The 23,154-nt window shown below is 40.6% G+C and overlaps 1 protein-coding gene across 3 annotated transcripts in view; it reads right to left on the bottom strand.

Moving 5' to 3' along the window:
* ST8SIA6 (ST8 alpha-N-acetyl-neuraminide alpha-2,8-sialyltransferase 6) overlaps window positions 1-19,466 on the bottom strand; it is a 37,681-nt gene extending 18,215 nt beyond the window's left edge. The window contains exons 1-4 of one of the 3 annotated variants that reach the window (XM_066316721.1): window positions 19,335-19,466; window positions 18,983-19,099; window positions 9,725-9,823; window positions 3,767-3,853 (exon numbers count right to left, since the gene is read on the bottom strand). In XM_066316721.1, coding sequence (XP_066172818.1) covers window positions 3,767-3,853; window positions 9,725-9,823; window positions 18,983-19,099; window positions 19,335-19,429 — 398 coding nt within the window. In that variant the 5' untranslated portion in view covers window positions 19,430-19,466. Of the gene's footprint in view, window positions 1-3,766; window positions 3,854-9,724; window positions 9,824-11,491; window positions 11,534-18,982; window positions 19,100-19,334 lie in introns of those variants that run through there. The other 2 variants (XM_066316712.1, XM_066316728.1) reach the window with 2 other exon arrangements.
* Window positions 19,467-23,154: the final 3,688 nt, after the last annotated feature.

Raw genomic sequence — 23,154 nt, 5'->3', positions numbered from 1 at the left:
AATAACATTTTTTCTGGGATGGTCTTTCCATGGGGAGAGGGCCCAGTACCACAGCTCACTATTCCAGTGTGATACCACTCCTGAAGTGCTGTTGCATTGCTTTGACGGGCTTCAAGTTCAGTCAGTCCAGAAATACAATGCTCAGAGGCTTCTCTGAAATACAGCATCTGCTCAGCCTTCTCCAATCATTTTGAGGCCTGTTTTAACTATTTTGCAGCTTTCTGCAAAAACTGAAGTTACAACTCCAGTTTTGAAAACCTGCAGATTATTTGATAACATTGGTGTATAGCCCAAATGAGAGTAAATTAAGCTTAAAAGTCTGTAAACAGAGAGATGTAGAGGTGTAAAAACAATTACAGCTTGCACTTAATTGAGCTATGCGATTTGTTGCAGTAATGAAATATTTCTTTAGTGAAATGGAAAACCTTTGAAGAATACTAATATAATAATTACTATTCAGGTTTCCCTAGGGAACTTGAGACTATGCTGACTGTAGTTAGAGATTCTTTGCAGACGAAGATACCCAGCCACAGCTTGTTTTTTTCCTAGAGCTTTAAGGATAACCCCTTGCAGCAGCTGAGATGTATCCCCCCCCCCCTTCCAAGATTTGTACCAAGTTTCTCTCTTGCAGACAAGAAATCCAAGGACTTTTTCTGTCTAAAACAAGTTAGAGCTGATGTAAATCTGAAAAGGGAAGAATAAGTCAGGTGGGCTTAGAACAAAGGAATAATGTGGAGATGCTAGATGACTGAAGAGCCATAGAGAATCAACAAAAATTTTAAAAGGTCAAGAGAAGATGAATTTTATAAAGGAAAAGTCTGAATAAAATACAGTTTTCTATATGTCCCTAGCAGTAAATGTTGGAGAAGGCTCCCAAAATCACTGTTAGCAGGATGCTACTTACATCACTTTTAACAATGAGTGACAATTACTACTGTGGTGTACAATAAATCTTAACTAGATTTCAAGAGCAATGAATCAAGCATTGCACTTGCTCCTCTGAGGGCAGCCTATATCTGGCAATGATGATGTCACCATTATAGATACTAAATAGGTGAAACGCCAGGAGATTGGTTCCCTGACAGAGTCTGGACAAAAGTGAACCACAAGAGAGTGACTGTGTATATGGGAGGTATTAAAGAGATCATGGCTTTGTAGTTGCTTCCTGGTTCTTCTTGATTTTGAGAAATGCATGTGTAAACACCACATAGCTGTCAAGAACCAGTAAGCACTGCCAGAGCAGCAAGAGCATGTGAGCCTGCACAGCAGAGCAGCTTTAGAGGGAGCCATTGGGAAAGGGCAGGCCTCTGACAACAAATGGACACGTTTTTCACAGCTGCATGACAAAGCTGAGCCAGGTAGCAGAGGATCAGCCTGGAGTCCTGCACTCTGCTCCTCCAACAGTGGAGTTGGCAAAAACCACTGTAGTTTGCGCCAGACATGGCTGTCAGCTATAACCCTTTTGCCAAATAAAAAGACAAGTATTTCTCTCCTGAACTGCACTTCTAATTTATATTCTTTTATTGGCCTGGATCTGCTGGGAGAGAGGCTCACAATGAGAACGGATGTGTACTCCTTGGCACACAATGCTGTCTTCTAGGAACAGGAGTTACTGGCTTAGATCACACACTCCTTCACTCCACTAGCAGCATGACAGAAGCCAACAGCAAAAGCTGTGAAGGAAAACACAGAAAGCTTCTCTGAAAATTAACTACCCAGGAGAAGCTGCTCTTGGACCTTATTAATTAGAGGTTAGTTTATGCCCTGAAGCATAAGACATTAAATCCCTTATAAATATGCATGCCTGTTCTTCAGAACTTCAGGATAATAGAGAGATGTCATAAAATTGACACTGTGCCTGAGAAGCTCTAAGCATTCACTCCATTAACAGATGGACAAACAGGAAAAGAAGTCAAGCAGCTTCTCTGCAGTCTTGTCAGCAGGCAGGCTTCTGGTGGCACTGGCAGGTGAATAATGGGACACAGGCAGCTTCAAGTTTCTCCTGCTGAAGGTAGGCTGCCTGTAGTACCCAATTTCTGCTGCACAACTCCTCAGAGATTAATTTCCTCTTCTGCAAATGGGTGTGTTTATCTACCTACTTAATGAGATTTTTCAGACTGTACAATATTTGTATTACACAGCTATTACTGACACTAGGCTAAGTCAGAAAAAAGAATAGATCTACTGCTGAGGTATTATTAATTCATTTATTTTCACCACAACTCTAGAAACTTTTTCTCTGCCTAGCTCTGTTAATGTGTCACTTCTCAGATGAAGTGTCCTTCCAAAGCTAGTTACAGGCTTAAGTCTGATAATAAGTCTAGGAGCACTGCATGCATGGAGATTTAGCCAGCAAATTTTATATACAATTTGGTTTTCTTTTTTAGGTTTTTTTTTTTTTTTTTTTTGGAAGACGTATTGACCAACTGCTAAGAGCCTTGAAAATCTCCAGTATGGTCATGGATTAAGGACAATGGCAAAATTTTAATACCCTATTTCCAAAAAAACCATGAAGAAGACTGAGAATGAAAAAAGAAAGACAAGACTTATGCAAAAGCACCCTCTTTGGTGTAGGGCATTGTGAATAATCATTCACCCTACACCAGAGCACCAGTCCTCAGTCATATCAATGGAACTCTTTGATGACATCAAATCAGATCAAATTTTGCAGTCAAGCAAGCTAAAGCTACTTTTAAAAGAAACTGTCAATAATTTCTAAAATAAAGCATAAAAATAGACTGGGAAAACAAAAGCCCAAATGTAGCAGGATGAGGAGCAGCTGAGAGCAGCTTCATCTCCTGTCAACTCTGTGCAAGACACTTGCCTGTTCTGAAATGGAATAGGCTGCATTACAGCTCCTTATCATGCTGGATAGCTCTGGGCACAGCTAAGGCCTGCCTGAGTCAATGGAAAGTTTTTTTAACTCCTACCTCAGCTTTGGGAAACACCATTAGTCAGTTGTGATACGCAGCAATTTATCTTCCACAAAACCCTTTAACCTGCCCCCTCCCCAAACTACTTCTTCCAAAAAGATCATGCTGAGCATGTGGATATTAGCTCTCAATGCTAGTTAACTCAAAGAGTTGGAAGATAGGCCAGTTTATTTATTTTTAACAATTGTGACAGAATCTTTGATTCTGATCCATGTAAAAATGTAATTCAAGAGCGCCTTTTTCCCTGGAGAAAACAGGGATGGCAGAGTGAAGCTGTTCTTTAAACCAGCATGATTTCCAAATGAGAGTTTAGGCTTTTCAGAGCTCACCATCGCTACTGAGCATGTCCTTCTGCACCGTCCCAACCAAGGGACAGATGGAATCACGTTGCTGTCACGCTCAGGGGCCATGACGTGCAGTCACAACCTAATGAGTGCCTTGGGCACTTCTGTAATACAGGCAATAGTCTTGGGGTAAGGAACACACTGCTTCATTACAGCCTTTCATCAGAGTGCAGTTCAGGTGGACAAAATAACATTACCAGTACTTTTTTAACACTGTAGGGTTTATGCCAGGAATATTTTAATTCATTATACTTGGGTTAGTTTACTATTGTGATAGTGAAGACAGATAAAATTACTTCTGTAGTTCTTTTATTCTACTCAGTTTGCATAGTTAAATTCCAACAAAAAGAAGATCCCCAGCATCAAAAAATTCATAGAAATGACTACAAGCATTACAGTATTATCTGTTTAAAAGGGAATATTTAAATTTATGGCTTGTTAGAAAAATCTAGAGTAAACAATTTTTCTAAATGAGACAATGAAAATTACCTGAATTTTGTAGATTCTTCTGGTTTCCTTACCCAGGTGCAGTTCTGCAGTTTTTTGACTATGTTAAGATAATAATCTTCTGAGTATCTAAAAAAGGAAACAACATCAAACACTAGAATATATATGTATGTATATTAGAAGCAGTCTCTAAAACATTCAAATGATGCATTTATTAATAATAATGTGCATGATGCATATATAATAGATTGCTTTTAGAACTCCATGACCTATTTTATTTTTGTAATTTGTAACAGCACTATCCCTATTTAACTAGCATGACCTATTAAACATCTCTTCTTAGTACTGGTGTCCTAATGAATTTCATAAACTTAGTACACTTGTTTCAAACTTACGTAACTGACCATAAATATTTTTAAGTTATTAGAAATCATCACAAGTGTGAAATTCCAAAATAATATAAATAATTTGTTGCTGTTTCTTTTCAGCAACTGTGGAGGCTTGGTCTTCAGAACCGACAGCACGGCGTGTACATTCTACTGGTACCGCCGGGCCTAGTAACAAACGCATTCACCAATGTGGCAGACGGTTACAAAAGGCCTTTAATATTTCAAAAATACAGTTTATATACTCTGGGGTCTTTACTACGTCAAAAAAGTATTACTACATTTCCTGAATTAAAAAAAAAAAAAAAAAAATACTAACACATGTTAATAAAAACTTACATTCCTATAATAATAACTTGTCTTAAAAAAATTAAAGTATTCTTTCTTTCCTGTTACAACCCAATATCTTCCAAACCACCTATCCCTATCCAACCACAATAATTCTATTGCAGTTGGTGGTTTAAACCTTAAAATTGTTTTGAAAGTGACTCTTGCAGGCCAAGATGAAACACAACACTTCTTATGCCTTTTCTTTCATTTACTTTATAGAGGTCCCCAAAGCTCAGTCATCTAAAGACAATAAACCAATATTTACAGATTTAAGTTTTCCTTCAAACTGTCTCTAAAATAAAACAATCTACTATTTTATATGATACAGAACTTTGGTTACGTTGCTACATAAAACTAAAGAGCTCTCTGCTCTTGAGAATCCATTTAAGAGATCTAAATTTGTTAATAAATTAATACTTTGTAACATGCAAATCAAAAGAATGAAGACATTTTGCTTTCATGTTCAATGTTACTACTTCTCGCATTTGTGCCTGGATCATAATACAGGTTTTTAAAAAACAATAACTGACTTCTAATAACTAGGGGAATAGGAAGAAAAGATGGTATGGATGCCATGACTACCATGCTATGGGACTCAAGTCATACAAGATCTAACTTGTACTACTATTTCAACAAAAATAGCTTAGTGTTGACCCAAACAATCATGAGTTTATTCAAGCTGTCACTTAGAAGTGTCTAATTTGAACAGTTTCACAAGAGTAGGGATGGCAAGAAACATCACTTGTTTTTAAGTGGAGCATGAGAATTGATAGAAAGCAATATATAAAAACACTGGTGGTTGCAGCAGCAGAGGTCAGTTACCTGAAAGCTTCCTTCTCTCTGTTCCACATTTGAAATAAACAGATAGTTTGCTTCCTAGAAGTACTGCAATTGCTAAAGGTAACTCATTTATCCTACCCTGAGTAATATCATGTCCAATTTCCACATGAAAACACAAATTATAATTTTAAGAGGAATGCTGCTTTAAAATTAGTCACTGGCTCAAGTCTGCACCTATGACAACACAATTGTGCAATTTTCATCCTCCACACTTAGGAAACTCTCAATGGAACTAGAAGATTATGACTAAACTACTACTGAGCCATTCACAACCCAAAAGAACTCAATTGGCAGAAGCAGGAGAAGAAGAAAACTAGTTTTATTGCAGCTGTAGCTGATCTGCCCTGGTGCAGTACATTCTTCCTCCTTTCAGTCCAACTCCCTTGTGTTACTATGGGTACCAATCTGAGCCCACCTCTGTTTTTCTGTTGCCAGGTTTTGCACTTTGTCAAATGCCTTCATAGGCCACTTTGACTTTCAGGGCAATAAAATACTCCAGAAGGAAAAGGATATGCATGTACATTTTCTTCTTCCTTATTGTGTTAAACCAGATAAGAAAGACTTCATCTAACACCACTGCCAGTATAAACAAAGACTGATCAAAAAAGAGATCAAGGCCCTCCTATTTTGGCAGCTGCCTGCTGGTATGTTATCAGCCTTGGAACTGCAGCCAGAAGAAAATGGATCTACCTTCCTGCTGAAGCTGATACCCAAACTGAGCCACCATGGGGTCAGACAAGTGTCAGTAGCAGTGCAGAGCAGGGCGTGTTTGTGGGGTGAAGATGAGAGAAAAGCACAAGACTGAAATAGCCTATTCTGGTGTTGAAAAACTCATCTGGTTTCACTCCTTCATCTAAACATGAAATCACTCTTAGATGCTCAGACTTACAAGAAAATTCCAGAAATTAATAGTATCATAGACCATGAAGAGTTACTTAGGCTATCATTATCCAGGACTTAGTAGATAAAAAAAAAAAGTAGAAAAAGCAAATTCTAGCCTAAAGACATTAATAAGATGAAGATCAGACTCAGAAACAAACAAAAAATTACCATCTATTCAGAAAGAAATTGCATGGACTGACTAGTTATTAGCAAGTTACGGGGAAATATTTGGTAGCGAGAAGAATGAAAGCATCATCCATAATGCTACTTCGGAGACCTCAATAGGAAACACAGGCACTCACTGTCAGAAATTGTAAGAGTCTTCTCATACTTGAGACAGAAAACGCACTTAGGACAAAAACACCATTTACAAAGCAAGAACACTGCAGTCTTTCCACAGCTGTCTCTACTGGATGGAATCGCTCTTGTTTGGAGGTATCCAAGCTCACCAGCTCACAAAGAAAAGCACCATTTCCACGTCTTTACAAGTCAGAAAACCACCTCTGCTCGCCATTTGCATCCAGTTTAGCTCTTATTGTGACTTACAAAGACACTCTGGACTGTCAGAACTTGTCTTTACCAGCTGGCACAGTGCCACAGGCAGCACAGACATCCCAACATGCTGTACTGGGGGACAGGAGCTCCCAACTGTGACAGCTCTGCAAGGCATCTGCTCACACCAATAAAAGGTTTCTATGAAATGAACCCCAATACAGACAGCAGTATTATTCCTAGAAATAATTTTTTAAAGACTCAACATGAAGCTCTTGGATTTGCTGCAGCTGGGCTTACAGCTCAGAACTTTGTTTTCCTCTCAAAAAGCCAATTTTAGCATTTCCTGCTTTAAAGGAGGCATGGGGACTCACCACTACAAAGGAAACAGTTCAGGTTATCAGGGAATCATTTTGTGACTCTGCTGTAACCTAGTCAGTCATCTTCTCCACTGTTCCATTTTAAAGAGCTGGCACATTACATATATTTCCACTGGCACCTAGGAGCCTACAGCACATATTCACTGATGCTAAAAGAGTTTTATTATTAAGCTAAAAAAAGCTCAGGTAAATTGAGCTATAAAAATACTTGGACAACACAATAATTACAGTGCTGAGAAGACTGAATGAATGAAACATGTTCTGTTTTGTCCTGTTTTTGTCTGTCACCTGCACCACAACCAGTCTAATAACTTGCTGTCCTAGGAAACTCACTTATACTAAATGAGCCTGACTGACAAATAACACCTGGAAGGCTTTTTTTTTTTTTCCCCACATTATTTGTTGGGTAAGCAGTGACCTTCTCTGTTTACTGTGGTAGCTAAGGTGAAATTACTATGCACATTCAAAGCACTGACTAATAATTGATACTAATTCAAAGTATTAGTATCTTCTAATATTTAGCAGATATTTAAAGGCCAACAGCAAGGACAAAAGTGTTGAGATTGTTGACAACAGGTAAAATGTCAGAACAGAGAGATGCAGTCTCATTGGTTATTTGCTAAAAGTAAATACCAACATGTACAAAAGGTATTTGAATTAGAAGGAAGATTGAAAAACAGGAGCGAAAAAAGGACACGTTTCTATTTGGCAGTTTATGTTCAAGACAGAAACAAATAAAAAGGAAAAACTATGACATGAAATGCAAAATAAGGGGAGGCTCTGTTATGCCTCTAGACACTTTAATACTACCTAAAATACTATCAGTTTTATAAGCCCTCTGCAGATTGTACACAGGGCTTGCTCTAGAATAAAAATGGAAAACTGCTAGCAAAACTCAGCATTTCAGGCTCTTTGTCACCACCAGCACATACTTGCTATAATAACTTGCCACTTACATACCATTTCTTACTATCATATTATTTTACAAGCTTTAAATCAGTCATTTTTTTCTTTTTCTTCCAACTTAAGAGGCAGGACTGTCCAGAATGTCCCTGCAAGTCTAGAATTTCCATATAAAGCATTAATATACCATGGGCATATGAGATGGGTCACACCTTGAAAAAGCAACAAAATCCCTGCAGCTCCTCTCAGTGAAGGTCAATAGCTGCAACGTTCATGGCAAAAAGCAATCCCTTGCTCCTTTTTTCCAAGCATCTGTTTCTCTCCCTACCTGCCCAATTCATCTTCTGCCTCATTAAATGGCACAGCCCCTTTTCTCTTTAACCCACAGAATAAAGGTCTCATACTTTGTGAAGTTTCTCCCATAATCTCAACTTCAAACTGTTCTCAATATGAAGAGCTCATCTCCAAAGACTGTAAAACTTTGCAAAGTGTGGGATAAACAACAGCATTTATACTGCTCTAAGTGGATTTTGAAAGCAATACAGTGACTGCTGTTCCTTCCCTTGGTGTTAATCACTCAAGCTTTCAGTCAACTGCATTGTTTGACCTCTGCCGGTCTATATTTCAGCTCTCACTATCAGTGCATCGGTAACATAGTGGATAGTGGTGTAGCACCTTTCAAAAGAATAAGAACTTCAACAACAGTGTTGCTGAAAGAGGTGGAATATTGATGGGAGAAGAGGTTGTAAAGAAGGAAAAAAAAGAAGAAATAAATCAAGAAGTAATAAATAAGAGCAAAGACAAATGCTGGAAATGCGATGACTTCAAAAGAGGTGAAAGATATTTAAATGAAATAAAGTGAGGAGGGAGCAGAAAAGACAGAATAAGTTTTCAAATCATCATTTAATGTTATTTTGGCACTAAGGAAAAATTTGACTTGTCCAGTACTCTGAATAGGGAAAGGCATATCATTTTTAGCTCATCTTTGTTTCTAATTCCATTTCTCTTCCCAAATGGAGGAGAGTGGAAAGCGAAGCTCCCAGTTTAAAAACAGAATGGCACCATCCATTTTAAGCCGCAACTCAGCCCTAATGGGAAGCCTTTCCTACTTACAATATTTTGTTTACTGGTGCATCCATATAGGAAAATATGCTACATGTCAAAAATAATGGCTGTTTCTCCCCTTTTCACTTTGGAAAGTGACAAGGAATTTGAGCAGGACTGATATCAAAGTTGGATTTTTTCTCCATGCCAGAAAATACAGAACAGCAAGTTGAAATCGAAAATTAATTTGGGATCGTTTTTTTTCAATGTGTCTAAAATTAAGACTCTTAGTTTCCTGTGGACTTGTTATCATAATACAATCATGCAACTAACCAGCAAGTCTTTATACTAATACATTTCAAAACTTACTCTAGTCAACACTGCTGAACAGAATCATTAACTAAAGCTGCTCATAACAAGGAGGAATGTCCACCACAAAGGGAAAAGACACTCAAAATGAAATTATACACCACACTTCCACTCAGTATTTTTGTGAATAATTTGGAACATAATATTGCTAACTGACAAGAAGTAGTCTTGTATTTTGAAAATAAAATAACTAAAATCACACTTCAAATAAATCTTATCCATGTAAGTGGAAAAAATGCAGCAAACATTGGTTGAACAAATTCAGTTTTCTGTTGCATAGCTCCACATTAATAAACCAAGAATTATGTAAAAAAGAACAATCTTTTACCCTTCTATTTAAAACAAACAAAGCAGAAAGGACAGCAAACACCTACCTCTTCTTCTTGATAGATGATGACACAATGTTGTCCTGAATTGCCTTACATTTTGAAGCCTGTTCAAACTGGTAAATTCCATTTTTATTAAGAGTTGCTCTGCTAAAAGAGAGCAGGAAGAGAAAAAGCAATAAACTTTAAAAGAGAACATATTCTACCAATGCTGTCACATTTGCTATGACAATAAGATTAATAACCGTTGATTTAGCTGAAAACATTACCAAACAAATATTATGGACTTCTATTCTGCAGCTGCTGTTACTAAAAGAGTTCGCTGCTAGGGACTATAAAATATTTGATTCTTTAAAATAACCCTATTTCATAGTCTGAATTACATTTTCCACTTTACACTGTAATCAGCAAATGCAATTAAAAAATAAATTAAATAGAAAGCCTTTTGAACATTAAGTTTTGAAGATATTTAAAATACTCACTAGTAAAATATTTAGCAGATGTGATTTCCTGAAATTGTTGATGAAATGCAATATTCAGAGTGAATATAATATATACAGGAAACACCACAGGTGAAGTGGATCTAACCCAACAGCTGAAGTTGACCCTAACTTACTGACTTACTTACTTTCTTCCTTATTTATTCATTATTTACACAGAAAGAACAAATAGTTGTAAAAGGAACCAAGGCAAGTGCCAGATAGTGATCTTTAATTCCTGTCTTATTTTCACAAAACTCCTGTGTGGTCCTCTTGCTCTGGGCAGCCCTTGCAGAAGATTGAGATGTAAATTAGTAAACAACTGAGATACCAAGGTCTTGTTCCATTCACCTTAGTTCATCCTGTATCTAGATCCAATCTCATACAATCAACTCTTGTAACATCAGCTTTCCACTCTGTGGACTGCCTTTTATCATTAAGATTTTTCCTCTGGCATTATTTTCTCTGCCCCTCATCATGTTCCTCCCTGCCACCTCCCCCTCCTTTTTATTTCTTTCCACTGATTCACTATGTACAGAGCCCTTGGACATTGCAGCCTATTTGTCCAAACCAGAAGCAGAAACACAGAAGACAGAGACACTGTGTGCTGTTCTTAGAGAGCAACTGAAACACCACTGCACAGAGGCACTCACACACAAAGAGAAAGGGCTTTCCTGCCTTGCACAAAATGCACTGTGCTTCTGAACCATCACTGCTTTTAATGACAAGGATCAAAACTCCATTGCCTTCACTTACTACAACATGGAGACCCTTTAGCAACAAGATTTCTGACAAGCTGATTTTGAAGACCTTGCTTGAGAAAGATGCCATTTCAAGCCACAGAACAGCTGAGGTTGGAAGGCATCTCCAGAGGTCATCTAGTCCAAATTCCCTGCTCAGGCAGGGGCCAGCCTAGAGAGGGTGAGCAAGGACTGTGACCAGATGCTTTTGAATACCTCCAAGCACAGAGATTCCACAACCTACCTGAGCAGCCTATGTTCAGTCACTCTTACAGTGATGCCTGATGGTCAGTGGGTGTTGCAGCAGCTCTCTAGTTAGAAACAAGCCTAGACACAGACGTCCTGCTTATCACAGCATGAAAAGGGTCCTGGTTTATTCCTTGTTACAGCTTAGCCATCCGGACTCCAACTATTCACTGACTCTGCCTACAGCAAGCTCCTGCTGTAGGTTTCCCTTGCAGCCTCTAAGTGCTGGTTACTTCCTGCTAAACTACGACTGCATGTATTAGTTTGTAGACTCTGAATGCAGGCTTTTACCTAGCTAGACTATGACTGCAGGATCCAACAACAGGCTCTAACTGCAGACCCAGACTGACCTCACCGCAGTGATTCTCTCTCCCCAGGATCCTTCTTCATCACGGCTCCCCTCACCAGCTAACCCACTTCCTTTTATCACACTTGTTTTTATTGGATATAGCTGGACTCATCAGAGCCGAAGCTGTATTGGATAATTAACACAGCTGTTACTTATCAGGGGCAAGGTCACCTGTATTTCCTTCTCCTCTGTTTTTGTTGGTGCCCACTGCCTCTGTTCTATCACTGAGCACCACTAAGGAGAACTTGGCTCCATCATCTTTGCACCCTCCCTTCAGGTATCAATAAGGTCCCTCCTGAGCCTTCTCTTCTTAAACACTTCAAATGAGAAGACTGACTGGTGAAGAGAATAATAAATGCTTGTTTATTTTGCTGTTGAAGTGACTCTCACAGTCATAGCTGACAGGAAAGAACCACCCTTCTTTTTCTTTTCGTTGCCCACAAATTCTCTAGAGACTCGGCCACCCCAAATAGTAATTCTCACAGGATGTATGCTGCAGATGAGATGGAACAGCCCTCTTCCTTTCTTCCCACCATCAAGAAATTCTTCTCAGTATACACTCAGTGCCCCTGAGGAAGTATCCAGTCTCTATGCCCCTTGTTGAGGACAACAGTAAGACAACACAACATAAACCCCTATCCTTTCAGTTCTGCAGTGACTTCAATAGACAGTAAAAGCTGGCACCACCTACTGAGAGCTCCTTGGCTGTCTTTGCATACAGCTCTTTATCTCATTTTTTTTTCCCTCAAGGAGTGAAATACAAATAGCAAAAGGCTCTCAGAGCACACAGTTCAGAGCTAAGAACTCTGCAGATCTCACACAGCAAGTGCTAGCAAATATTCTGCCTACAAAATTTATGTACACAGGTTTATTGCAGCTTGGTTTGAATGGTTCTGTCTATGCAAAACAACCAGGTAGGCCCTTTCCAGTTCTCACACAAATTTAGTTCGCACTATATCCTGCTTCCTCTCTCTCACTTCTTTAACTCAGTAACCTCAAATGATTATTCTGCAGCCGCAGCTTGAAACAAGAGAAATGGCTACAGGCAAAAGTTTAGCTGCATAAACAGCATCTTAAAGAAAAGAAAAAAACCTAAAACCTAAGATGTTGGATGCTGATTTGAGAAGTGGCCCCAGCCCTTCTGAGCCACAGCTGCCAGAAGAGACCCTGTCTAACAAGTGAAGGCTGACAGGATGACCAGGTCAGAGCAAGCAGTTAGGTTTGATCAGCTCCCTGCAAGGTGCGTTAGCAGAAAGCAGCAGAGCACCAACATTCTTCCACAACTCTGTGCAGACAACCATTATAAGTCCTTACAGCCTCCTATTAATTTATGCCCTGAGATCTGTGAGGCAAGGAAAAAATATTCTCTCAAATACTCCTCAGACTTATAGTCCTTGTAAATTGATAGAATCAACACAGGCAAGTTGCCTCATTTTTTAATATGTAATTGGTTTTTTAGGCACTCATTTTCAAGACTTGAAAAATTCAGAAAAGAGGAAGTCTGAGAAAAAAGAAAGAAGAAAAAAATCCCTATTCTGTTTTGTCATTAAAGCCTCACAATCACTTGTACAGCCACATGATAGATGACCAAAATGAGTCTTCTGCACCTTTCTATACATAAAATTTACTCAATGCTCTTTATGTGGTGCAAAAGGTACAAGATTAAAACAACTTATTTGCAAAAGATGTAAAACAATTACTCATTCCACTAAAAGTTAAATTTCTGAATTTCTGTTTCACTGTCAGAGTGGCCTCAGCTTCACACGAGTGAAATCTTTCCAGATCTAGGAAAAAAATGGGTGTGCAAGAGGCAGTCCAGACTTCTACTGCATTATTCATTGCAAAGTTGTGCAGACATCAGACTCAGATTAAATTTCTGCTCATTTCAGACAATTGTGCAAGGCAGCATTTACGACTAAATGAATTTACCTGACCTAGTGGATTAGAGCTTTGTTCACTACTTAGAGCAGCACTACAACTTCTACAATGAAATCAGAAAACGTGCCTAACACCACAGATAGCAGGCTACATTCAACTAATTCCATTAAGCTAAATGAGAACTTGACGTAGAAACATTCTGTTGATTTGAACTCATAAAACTGATGGTACAGGGAAACTTCAGCTGTATATTCCCTTGAGCTTAGATGTTCTCAAAGCCAATCTCATTGGACCAAATCTGAAAAACAGAGCTTTTTTTAATCATATACGAACAGCTTGAGGACCACATACTTCCTATGGTAATTCTAGGAACTCAGGAAGTACACCATCTGTACTTTAATAAATCCACAGTAGATTAAGATCATGTGCCATATTTATCAGCACGTTTTTATTCTATATCTTGCCCCCAGGAAGACAGCAGATCCTCAAACTGTAAAACTGTTTAAAACAAGGACTGAATCCACCTTTAGAATAAGAAATACAAAAACTATATGGAAAGTCCTTTTGCTGCTCCTGTAGCATTCAGTCCTGAGACAACAGGGAACCTTAGTGCCGGGAGTCAGCAGGTAGAGAGGTATGTCAAGTACCACAGCATTCTGGGGGAGCAAAAAGGTACATGGTACAGGCAGGGAAAGCAAAGAGACACCCTTTAAAAACAAAACCAAACTCAACTCCAGTTATCAGAGTAGGAAAATGGGACGGGCATAAGATGGAGGAATGGTAGGGAAGAAAAAAAAAGGCAGATGGAAAAAGGAAAACTGGTGCTGTGAGTTATACTGTAACATGAAGATTGAAAGGCCACTCCACTAGAAGTCCCTCTAAATGAGGTAGAAACAAAGAATATGGGATGAGATACTCGTAATTTCTCAGAACGGAACTGTCTGATAGCAGTGAAAGCAACAAAAAATTCACCTCCCTAGTAAGTCCACATTGAAAGTAAGAGAAAATCCCACTTATTAGCTATTCACTCTGCACCCAGCAGAACCAGTTGTTGCTCTTTTCTATAGCTTCTTGCCCTTGTCTGTCTGAAGCAGCACAAGAGCTCTGAACATGTTCCAGCTGAGCATCTCCAGCTAAAAAGGATAACTTCAGTGTGCAAAATTGCACATTTTTATCATTCTACCAAAATGGCACTGAAAAGCATTATCCAGGCTGTGAATATCTTCTGTCTTAATCCCTCCCTTGAAGGGACTAATTTATTTTTGAATCTCATCATCTGTTATTTGAATACTATTAAAAAGCCCATAATCCATACTTCCCTAGGAAGGATGCTCTTAAGTGTTGTCTTTGACACTATTTCAAATTAATCAGACTCTAAGAATATAGTGATGTTTTTAAAGTTCATACCTTGATTAATAAGGCAATACACAATTTAAATTCTTGGTGAAATGGACTATGAAAATGGCTTCATCAAACCACAGGAGAAGGAATTTGTCTTGAAACATTAATCACAGTAACTGTTAAAGGGACTGATCCCACTACCTTTGTTCAAGTTCCTATAGAGCTATTGCTTATCTAAGGAATGTTAGTTAAATCCAGTCTTTATCACAAACTGCGTCTTTAAATTGTTTGAAAGACCCTCCAGTGCATCCACCAGGGTTATGTATAAGATCAGATACTTTTTATTTATAAAATTCATAAACTGCATGACAAGCAACAAGACAAGCAACATTCAGAGCTTCATGATAGGTGAAGTGGAAAGAATAAGGTACTTACACTAAAATCCTGTTACAAGGGCACACGATAGAATGACAGAGCAGTTTCACTTGGACCAAGTAAACAGAAAGAGTCTGGGAAACCTTTCACCACTGTCACAACATAAATGTGTCCTGGCAGCAGCTTTCAACTGAACACCTATTCATTTAGACAGAACTAATACATGAGGCATATGTTCAAAATGTGCTCCTTAAATATGACTGCATGCATCACTTGGGAATGAAGGGGCAAAATATGAAGAGAGCAGTAAAATTAGTGAAGTGGACCCCCACTGCTGACTAATCTAAACCACAGGAAATTATTTGTGCAACATACTAGGCTACTCCATAATTGTGGTATTAGCCTGTCTCTTCTTTCCCTTCTGACTGCCTGGATGCAGTATTTTGACAGCAGACAGAACGTACAGGTCTCTGTAGCATTGTTAATTAACTATAGCTGTTTATTTCCTAGGCCTGCATACAGATCTGCTGCTGAGAGAGGAATTGGAGAAATCAAGACTATGGAACACTAATAATACTAACTTGTTTACTCATAGCTCCTCAATTGCTTCCTCCCACTGTTCAATTACCCCAGTGGTCTTTACACTGTGCTTGCCTTGGACCTGCAAAGACAGAAAGCAAGCTAAGGAAATTATAAGTGAATGCCTTAAAACTGGCAACACAGAGTAACAGAGCAATGGTGGTCAGTTCTTCTGGGTCCTGCTGCCTTGTTACTTTTATATAAAGTATAGATAAATAGTGCTACTTTCAGTTCCCTTGCAGGAGCTGGCATTATTTATCTGCTACATATTCCTTGGTAGTATAATAGGAGCTAGAATTTCTGCCTAAATTTAACCTAGCACACCCTGGGCCTCATAACAAAGAAAATACTACCTAGCTTCTCTTACTATTTTCATTTTCCCCAATAAGCACTAGCAGTACTGAGCCTTCTGTTCTACTATTAATGCAACTACTACACAAACAAATATGCCTGTACAAACACAGCTGGGGAGAGAGGAAAGGAGAGAGGAAGACCAGGGGTCCAAAGGTGGGAAAAATGCAAGACTTCTTTTTTGGTTGTACTGTTGGCTTAAGAAAATATAAACTGTACTTGCAGTTTCAGCTTAAAAATTGAGATGACAGTATGAGGCATAGATAGGAGAATTTGCCAGAAATACAGTATTGCAGTATAAATGATACTGATTCCATGAATAAATTTATTCCAGGAATAAATACTAGACATATCTTACCAACAGTAGCCTTTCTTTTCAGTAAGAAACCTATTAAGAGGCACAGTAGGCTGTGAAATAAGCCCAAGACTAAACGTGCAAGTCACACAGTAGAGGCAGTCACACTGCTCCAACTAGCTAACACTGAACAGGAAAAAGGGGTAAGCAGTGTTCTGTAAGACACAAACCACATCATCACTATTTACCAAGAGACAGACCTTCAGAAAAGTTAGGGTGCCTGGTCACCATGTATTGAAACATTGCTGTGCATAATAGCTGCCTAAATATCTAAGAGGGTCTGATCCAATCCCCTGCTTTTCATCTTTCAGTTTCATCCTTTTAAAAGAATTACTCAATGTAAAACAATAGATTAGCTTTCAATACTGCAAGGCAACAGAATAATAGGGCCTTAGAGATTCTTTGGGAGATGTCTGGTTACAAATATGCCTCAACAGCAAAGGAAATAATGATAAGAAAAAAGATTATCTTGTGACTGTGAAGATTGTCTAGATTATTTATACTTAGAGGTCAAGGACAGTGCCTAGGTGTTTTTTTTCTTTTTCTTTTTTACTTTCCTGGAAATATCCCCTTATGCAGGAAACGACATCGATGTCAATAACACAGCAACACCATTCCAGTGATCAGGGTTGTTTAGGAGAACCATATTTCCCCACTGCACACTGGAATCTAATTCCTATTGACCAGACCATCCATCTCCATCACTGAGGGATTGGTCTGAACCTCCTGAATGAGTCCAGATGCTCTCTGGATCAAACCCTTCCAGCATGGCCCTTAGCCAGGCCCAGTCCAGCTGCTGCCTGGATCAAACCCCTCCAGCATGGCTCCCTGCCCAGTCTTGCTGCTCTCTGGATGAAGAAACAGCTCCTGGTCAGTCCAGTCCAACAGCTCTCTCTCCTTTCTCATAAGCCAAACATGCACCACGAACTCCTGTCAGGCCAGCTTACCGAACACAATCACTCAGGTGAGAAAGCACATCCACTCTTGGATTCAGCTGGCAAGACATCTCTCCAAAGACACTATGGTAACAGGAACTTGAGTAAATTGAAACTTTCTTTGATGAATTATTTACTTGACACACTTTTGCAGTCACTTAGTCATGAAGAAACACAATTTCAGGCTGACCAAAACCAAGTAAAATAAGGAAAAATACGGATTTAAAAATCTCAATCTCACTTGTCCTATTACAAAGGTTAAAAACATGACACGTTTTGGTAACCTGACTTCTTTGGTAAGCAAAGCCTTTCTTTGCTCCAGTTGCAAGTGTACTAACAGCAGATGGGAAATAGCTAGACTGTTCTCTGAAGTGCTCTCTGCCAGTATTTCTAGTCAATTCAACTCCATGCTATAGCACACACAGCTGAGTGGAAGGAGCTGCAGCTCAGAAACTAGCAGATCAGAGCGTGAGGAGACGGGCCAGGGGGAAACCACAGACATAGCCCAAAACGGAATGGAGAGAAGAACGGAGTAATGGCTAAAAAAAAAAAAAAAAAATGCAAAGCAGAACAGCACATACTGCAAAACTAATACTAAGAGGGGGAAAGAAGGTGAAAAGGCAGAAAGGGAGAAAATGAGAATAGAAAAGAGAAGCAGGGTAGAAGCTCATAACACCAGGTAGGAACATTTTTTACACTGCAATCATTACTATAACTAACATCACTTGCATTTACTTAAGGAAAGCATAGGCTGTCAAACTCAGCTTGACTGGGTGAGATGGTGGCCTCAGTAAGGTTAACTGCACTGTCACCATTGTCTTCAACACAACCAGGACATCACAGTTTCTGTGAAAGACCCAATTCTTAAGTTCTTTCTAATTTTTATAACATGTTTTTGACCATAATATATATTAACATACAATAGTAATGGTAACTGCAAAGTTAATAAGGCCATATAAAGTAACGGAGAAAGCAAAAATATATCAAAATTACTTCTTACATAGTATTTGTCTCATGTGTGGATTAACCACTGTCTTCGGCACTCTTGGTTTTCCCTCAGTGCATGAGGACTCATGAGCATGAAAACAGTCATTAGCATTGAAGTCTGCATGTATGGCACAATGTGTTTCACAGCTGATTTTACAAAATGTCTTCATATTAAACTTCACAGTATAAAATAACAGGCTGTAAAGCAAAGCTTGAGACTGATCTAAAAGGTCAAGACACAGAATCAAATTAATGGGCTCCCACAAAGTACGATGCCAACCCAAAACAAAACAGGCTTCATGTGTCTTGTCTTCATTTTATGGACTGTAAATGATAAATCTGTATTTTTAACTAAATAGAGATTACAATAACAATATCACCCAGCTCCAGCTCCACCTTCCTGGAAAGGAGAATAAAAGATACCTGGAACATGCCATTCAGCCAGCACTTTTTGCATTGTACACTAACAAAACTGCTTTATGCAATATTTTATTGGGCTCAAAACCAACGGCAGAGTGACAGCCGTCAATAAGAGGGCCCATGAACAAATAATTCATTACAGTTAAAGCGAAGTGTCATTTGCTCTAGTAATCTCTACCGCTCTCTCTGATCAAGCTGCCGAAACCAAAGGAAGAATGAAGCAGAGCAAAGGCGAATTTCTGCTTTTGTAGACTCGACCTCACGGACCCACCTGCGGGCGGCCAGCCCGTACCTGTTCTCGCTCTGAGGAAGGGGCGTCAGGGGAGACCTGAGGGCTCGCACCACTTTCGGCGTGACAGCCGCTGCTCCTGCCTCCTCCTCCCAGCCCCTGGCAAGCGAGACGGGAAAACAAAGTTGTCAGGACCAGTGACTGAACATCACCCGGTGCGAGCGGCGCCGCTCTCCTGCCCACGACCCGCTCAGAGCCGCCAGCACCCGTGCCGAGCCCAGACCGAGCCGCGGGCACCGCGCCAGGCTCCGCCGCGCCCCGCGGGCTTCGTCCCGCTCCTCCCGCCCTCCCCAGCCGGCTCCGGACCGCGGGCGAGGCCGCCCGGCCGCCCTACCTGGCGCGGAGAGGCTGCTGGCCGCCCAGGCGGAGGAGGCAGCCTCCCAGCAGCAGGCTGCCCAGCGCCGCGGCCAAGGCGATGACAGCCCGCATGGTGCGCTCGGCGGCGGCGCCCGTCGCAGCTACGGCCGCCCCATAGTATTTAAGGCAGGCTGCGAGGAGGGGGAGGCGGCCATGGCAGCCACAGGGTCCCCGCGCTCCGCCCCTCGCCCGCAGCCCTGCGCCGCCGCCATCGGCCCCCCCTCTCCCGCCGCGCTGGCCCGGCCCGCCGGGGCTGGCGGGGGGCGGCCGGCCTGAGGGCGGCCCCCGGGCGGCCTGTGCTGGCGGCCTGCGCGGCGGCCGCTCGGGCGCTTCCCGGGCCGCTTCCCGGTGTCGGGGGTGGCGGAGCGAGGGAGTCGAAACTGCCCAAACTTTAACGGGGCAGAGGGACGGCGGCGGGAGCAGGGTGCGGGGCTTTGCCCGGTGAGGGCAGGCAGCCCTACCCCGTGTAGTGAAGCCGCTGCTACTTCAATAGCTCTTTATCTGAATTAAAAACTAACGGTCAATGTGTCCTGTATTTTGTCTTATAAAAGGTATGTTATAAAAACATATATTATGGATAAAAACGACCCTACATGAAATACTGTGTGCAGCTCTGGGGCCCCCCAACATAAGAAGGATGTGGACGTGTTCAGAGGATGACCATGACCATGCTCTGAGGGATGGAACGCCGCTGCTGTGGAGACAGGCTGAGAGAGCTGGGGTGGCTCAGCCTGGAGAAGGCTCTGGGGACACCTCGTTACAGCCTTCTGCTAACTGAAGGAGACCTACAAGAAAGCTGGAGAGGGACTTCTTAACAAGGGCATGTAGTTATAGGACAAGCAGGATGGCTTTAAACTGAAAGAAGGCAGATTTAGATGGAACATTTGGAAGATATTCTTTACTGTGGGTGTGGTAAGGCGCTGGAACAGATTGCCCGGAGAAGCCATGAATGCCCCATCCCTGGAATTGTTCAAGGCCAGTTTGGATCAGTCTGACCTAGTGGAAGGTGTTCCTACTCATGGCAAGGGGTAGTTGGAGCTAGATGGTCTATAAGGTCAATTCCAACCCAAAACATTCTATGAGTCTATGATCTGCATTGGTTTTGGTAAAGAAATGTTTCTGTAGTAAGCTTGTTTGTTTCTACCTAATGGTGCATTCAGTGTTGCTTTCACAAGCCAGCCATTGGTATGAGAAACCTAGTAAGATGTCAAAGTGCCAATAACTAGGCCCCTTTTATTAAAAGTAGAAGAGATGCTGTGACTTACAGCAGCCTTTCAATGGTGAGCTGTCTGACACCTTGTTTTTGCAGATTCTTCCCCATCCTTCATGTTTTCTGTATCTGTGAGCATTTCCTTAAGCCTTGGAGCTGCTACTCATCTAACAATGGCTAGAAAGTCTCAAAGAGCTCTGCTGCAACTACATTGACAAAGTAACACAGACTTGATATTGTGAGTGGTTAGATATGACGGTAAGAGGCAACATACCAATAGTGCACCAGAGGAACAGCACAGCACTGTCTGTGATTGTGATGGGATATGCAGGGAAGCATCTAATGATGTTTTTGGGGCATTTGTTAGCTTGCTGGTGAGCCGGGCTGTGGGTGCTGGTGGGAGGGAGCTAGAAGCATTTGACCCGTGTCCCAAGGGGCTGCAGGTAAATCACTGGCTCATTGCACCATCCCCCCCGGGAGCACAGCTCAGTTGTCTTCTTAGCTTTGAGGTGCTTAGTTGTAATAGCAAAACAAAGCCAGTGTGAAGACTTCAGAAGTCCTGAAGAAGCTTCCTGGTTTGTGATTGTTGTGAATCATAAATGTCTGGAACATGAAGGTGATTCAGCACCATTTCCCAAAAGCTTGCTTTGGGCCTATGCTATAAACCAGTTGACACTGTACATGAACAAGTATGGGGCCAAGAGTCAAGCTTTTCAAGATACGTGTATATTTATTGATCAGCAGATACTAGAAATATCAATCCCCCATCACCTCTGTAAACATGAAAGCTTTCACTTATGTTACTGGATATCATCAGCTATTTCATAATATCCATTAAATACCCTAAGTAAAACAATAAGTCTTTCATCTTAAAAGCCTAGTGGTATTCAATTCCAGCTCTGAATGAAAGATGACTAAGAATTACAGTCCAGAAAAAGATTTGGGTTTGCCTTCACTGTCACTTCCCTCTGCAATACAGTTTTCCCCTGAGTCCTGAGGTATCACTGTCAGCTAATCCATGGGAAATTTAGTGATGCCAGTGAGGACATCATATTTCAAGGTAGAGGTCTGCTGCCAACGCTAGTCTACAATAACAGTAAAGATTTTTTTTTTCTGAGATCAGAAGGTTAGTCTTTATGTCATATTAAAGTTCTTGCAAAGAAAATGAGAAGAATATAGACCATACGTGCTTAAACTAGACTTGGCACTTGGTGCTTGTTGTTTACTAACAAGTTTACAAACATGTATTTATTGATTGTTACAGTATCTTTAAATGTTACCAGCCTTAATTTCGTGGCACAGCAGCTAGGAACAGTAGAAAGGTTAAGTGACCCTACTAAAGGGTGAAATGAGAATCAACGGTGAATCAGAATTCAAATTTAGGAATGCTGGATTCAAAACACCCAGTTTCTCTTACATGGTGTTGCCGTGTCAGAAGTGATGGTGTCAGGTAATGTAATGCAGAGGGTGAAAATTATGAAGACACAGGTGCCAAACATACCACACAGGAAAAGACAAAGACTTAGCAGTGCACATAGAGTCTGTGTCCCGTCTCGTCATCCTCCTCACAGCTGGAAGCTGCTGCATCTTGGCAGCATCCCCCATCCTCTGATTCCCATTAGCTTCTGAAGTCAGCAGGAATTGATAATTGCTGGCTTGCACAGAAGGAAAAGATCACTAATCAGCCAGGTGGTATCATCATGACTTTGTTACTGAGCTCCTACAGCCCTACTTAGCTGTTAATTTGGAAAAGCAAAATGCAGCCTTGGTTGTCATCCGTGAAAGGCTGCTGTCCCCCAGGTCGGCAGGATTGCATCTCGAAAGGAGTCTGGTGGAGGTGCCTGTGGGGCTGCTGGTCACATGGAGCCAGCTTAGCCTTCTTATTTCCAGCAGCTAAATCATATTAAGAAGCAATTAATGTTCATTAAATGCTTTCCTAGTGCTGCCTTCTCATCTAAGCAATGGCTGTCATAGGGATATTACTTATTGCAAATAGGAGGAGAAATGACTGTTACAATTAAGAAGAAGAGAAAGGTACTAAAGATGTTCAGTGAAACTGGAGCCCCATGTTCTTGAGAAGCATAAGAGGCCCCAGAGTGAGGTGTTGGTGCGAGACAGCTATTTTGGTATTTTTAGTGCACTCACAATGTGAGTGCTTTTAGCAAAAAAAACTTCCAGCAAAACTGAAACATATGTGTTTCAAACTGGGAGAAAGTCATTGGTTCATTGCATTTCACAACTTCATTTATTTCCACCCACAGTTTTGGGCAACATGGTTTTACATAATGATAAACTGCAAGAAATAAGGTGCCGTCTGCCAGACTCCGGCACATCAAATGACCCCAATCATCCCACTAAAGGAAAATTGCAAAATGCAATGCATTCCTGTACCCCATTAAAATAAAAAAAAGTTCAAATCAAATAATCACCTTGTGTGGCTGTTGCTGCTATACTTCTTATCTTACCTTAATGTTTTTTCTCTTTTTTTTTTTTTTTTAGGACAGAATTTTGTGTGTTGTAACTTAAAAATCAAGCTTTATTATAATAATAATTTAATAACTAAATTCAGACAGCAGTCTGTTGAGAT

This window comes from Sylvia atricapilla, chromosome 1 (assembly GCF_009819655.1).
Source record: "Sylvia atricapilla isolate bSylAtr1 chromosome 1, bSylAtr1.pri, whole genome shotgun sequence".
Taxonomy (NCBI): domain Eukaryota; kingdom Metazoa; phylum Chordata; class Aves; order Passeriformes; family Sylviidae; genus Sylvia; species Sylvia atricapilla.
This window is presented reverse-complemented; position numbering and strand designations above follow the sequence as displayed.